Here is a 2,813-nt window from a genome sequence, read left to right as displayed (position 1 = left end):
CATTTATAAAATATTCTTTTAACCTTTTTATACGGGCTGTCTTTATACTAAATCCCAGTTTCTAGGGCGACTTAATGCACCCTAGAAGTTAAAAAAAAAAAGACGTTATTTGTGACGTTGTGTTGTAATGATGGGGAAAATACAAGGAAAGCGGCGCCCTGGAAGGCGGAAGAAATCATGACTGCAGAATATTAGAGAGTGGACCGGGATCAAACAGTGCAGAGCTCAAGATATGGACGTATGGTAATAAGTATGAAGTACGAGTATGGAGAAATTTTCGGAGCTAACGGCCAACTTCCAGTAATGGAGTGGCACTTTCAGAAGAAGAATTTGTAAACCATATGTTTAATGGTCCAGTGTTTTATAATGTGATAAGCGAAACACCCTTTTATAATGAATATATTTAATTGCGTTGAAGTTCGATTTATTCACTGCTTCATGGGCTACCGGGTGGTAGCGCTATAATGCGTAATGCGTATGCATAATGCGTTCAAAAACAAAGATAAACTGTTCAGTTAGAACAAACGTCTTGTGCGTGAAAATCGAGTAATATTTTTATTACTTCATTTAAATTTCGAAGATCTCTCAAAAACAAAGCAATTTCCAAAGCAACATAATCAAACTATTTAAACAAAATAAACAAACATTTTGACATTGGAAATGTATTTCCGTTCGCTGGAGTGTAGGCTCCGATTTCACGAAAAAGTGCGATTCCCTTATATCTCTCGGAGAGTAGTGAAGATATGATATTCAAGAAAGGCTCAAAAGACGCGTATTTACAAGAGCTGTAAGGCACAAAAATAATTATTCGAGAACAAAAAAAGTAATGGCCGAAATAGTTAAAAAAATTACCAAGATTTTTTGAGCTGGTTACGATTTGAATGGGTCCCGACTGTTGAACCTTAAATGATCTTCTTGACAGAGTTCGAGACCACTAGACTTATTTTCTTCCTTTTAGTTTTAGCAGACGGGTTTTTGATTTATGTAAATTAATGTTTTATTTTACACTTTTTTGATATTTATGTGAAAACGGTAGATTAAAAGTATTATAACCCATATATATTTTAGAATGGGCTAATTATTAGCTTTCATTTGATATCCATATTGTTACAATCAAAATATTTTTTTCATTCCTCCGTCATATTTTTTGATGTTCAGTTTAATTTGCAACAAGAAAAGATTTCTTTTTTCGCCTTTTTACAATCATTTGAAATATATTTATTTTTCCAAGTTCTTTTTTGTAACGAATCCTAGAGTTAAAAGGTTCGGCGTATTAAAAGCTTTTTCATGTCTGTCGACAACCGGTATGGCATTTTTAGTAACAAAATGGAATTTAAAAAGTTATTTTTATTTAAAACTTTGCATACGTGTGATTGATACCGTTTTATCGCAGTGAATTTTTGGCACTTAAAGAATAGTTACAGCTGAATTATATCCACCAATATTGATGAATTTCTCAGATAAATGAGGACACCATACAATACGCAGTCGAGTTACTAGTGTTGCCGAAAAATCGATAGTTTCAATCAGAAAAAGGCCATACTATCGATAGTCGAAAATACAAACTGAAATATAGATGCACAGAAAAACTAGAAAAATAAGACCAGCGCTGGGAATCGAACCCAGGTCCTCGAGAGGACCTCGAGGGTTATAATAATAATAATAATAATAATTTTATTTATTCAGACAACTTGATCCAAAAATTTTGTTAGTATTTCCTTAAGACTATGTTAGTAGTTATAGCTAGCCAGTGAAAGGGTATTTTAATTAGGTGTTGCATAATTGAGCACTCATTTCTTACAGCTAATGTCTTCAGGAGACTGTTTGGGCTGCCACGTATCCTAATTAAAAGTGATGCCATCTTTTTGCGCAAGACGGCAGTAAAGTTGTCCACTCGAGCTCCCGCGAACATGGCGGAAGCGCTGCAGAACCGTGGCAACCCCAACAGTGCCCTGAAGGCATTGTTATACTGGACGCGCAGAGAGGCAAGGGATCGCTGCGTGCAGGCCACCCACAGCGCCCCCGTGTACAGAGAAGTGCAGTATGCTCTAAAGAGCGTAATTTTCACTGCCTCTGTACACCGAGCGAATCTGCGGGCTAGCATGTTCGCCCGGACCGCCAGCGCCCTGCGTTCCCGCTCAACATCCGCATCATCTTTCAAGTTATCAGTTAAAAAGTGTCCTAGATATTTAAACTGATTTACTCTGTCAACTGGGGCTCCGTTTAATAAAACAGGGAGCGACACGTCCGGGGCGTCCACACCCGGCGCCTGAAACACCATGTAAACCGTCTTCCTTACATTGTACACAAGCCCATGCGAGGCAGCATATTTTTCACATATGCTAATCAATTCATTCAGCGCACCGTTCGATGGGGCCAGCAGTGCCATGTCGTCGGCGTAGCTTATGTTGTTATGGCTAATACCGTCTATAGAACAGCCCGCATGAGCGCCGCTTAGCTCCGCGATCAGCGCATTGATATATATATATTATGAGGTGCATAGGAGAAATTCGTGTCTGTATTTTGTATTTTCGATATAGGTTTTACGGGATGACCGTAAAAGTAACAAAAAATTTGGAATTGAAATAAAAAATACAAAAAGATTCCAAAAAAACAATCTTACTATCGATAGTGTTGAACAGAAACTTACGAAAACTATCGATATTTTTGAAGAATCGATATTGACCTATATTTCAATACTATCGGTTAGTATAAGCAAGATGAGTGGCAGTTGTTTGTTTGTTTGTTTGTTTGTTTATACTCTTTATTGTACAAAAAGGAAAAACAAAAAGGTTACATAATAAAAGTTGTGT

The 2,813-nt window shown here is 37.1% G+C and overlaps 1 protein-coding gene across 1 annotated transcript; it reads right to left on the bottom strand.

The window, feature by feature from the left end:
* Positions 1–1,708: 1,708 nt before the first annotated feature.
* On the bottom strand, positions 1,709–2,389 carry LOC141437151 (uncharacterized). Its single transcript, XM_074100415.1, has one exon. It carries the CDS (start codon positions 2,387–2,389, stop codon positions 1,709–1,711), a length of 681 nt encoding a protein of 226 aa, XP_073956516.1.
* Positions 2,390–2,813: the final 424 nt, after the last annotated feature.

Source organism: Choristoneura fumiferana, chromosome 17, assembly GCF_025370935.1.
Source record: "Choristoneura fumiferana chromosome 17, NRCan_CFum_1, whole genome shotgun sequence".
Lineage (NCBI taxonomy): Eukaryota > Metazoa > Arthropoda > Insecta > Lepidoptera > Tortricidae > Choristoneura > Choristoneura fumiferana.
The sequence above is the reverse complement of the archived record's forward strand: the minus strand, read 5'-3'. Positions and strand labels throughout refer to the sequence as shown.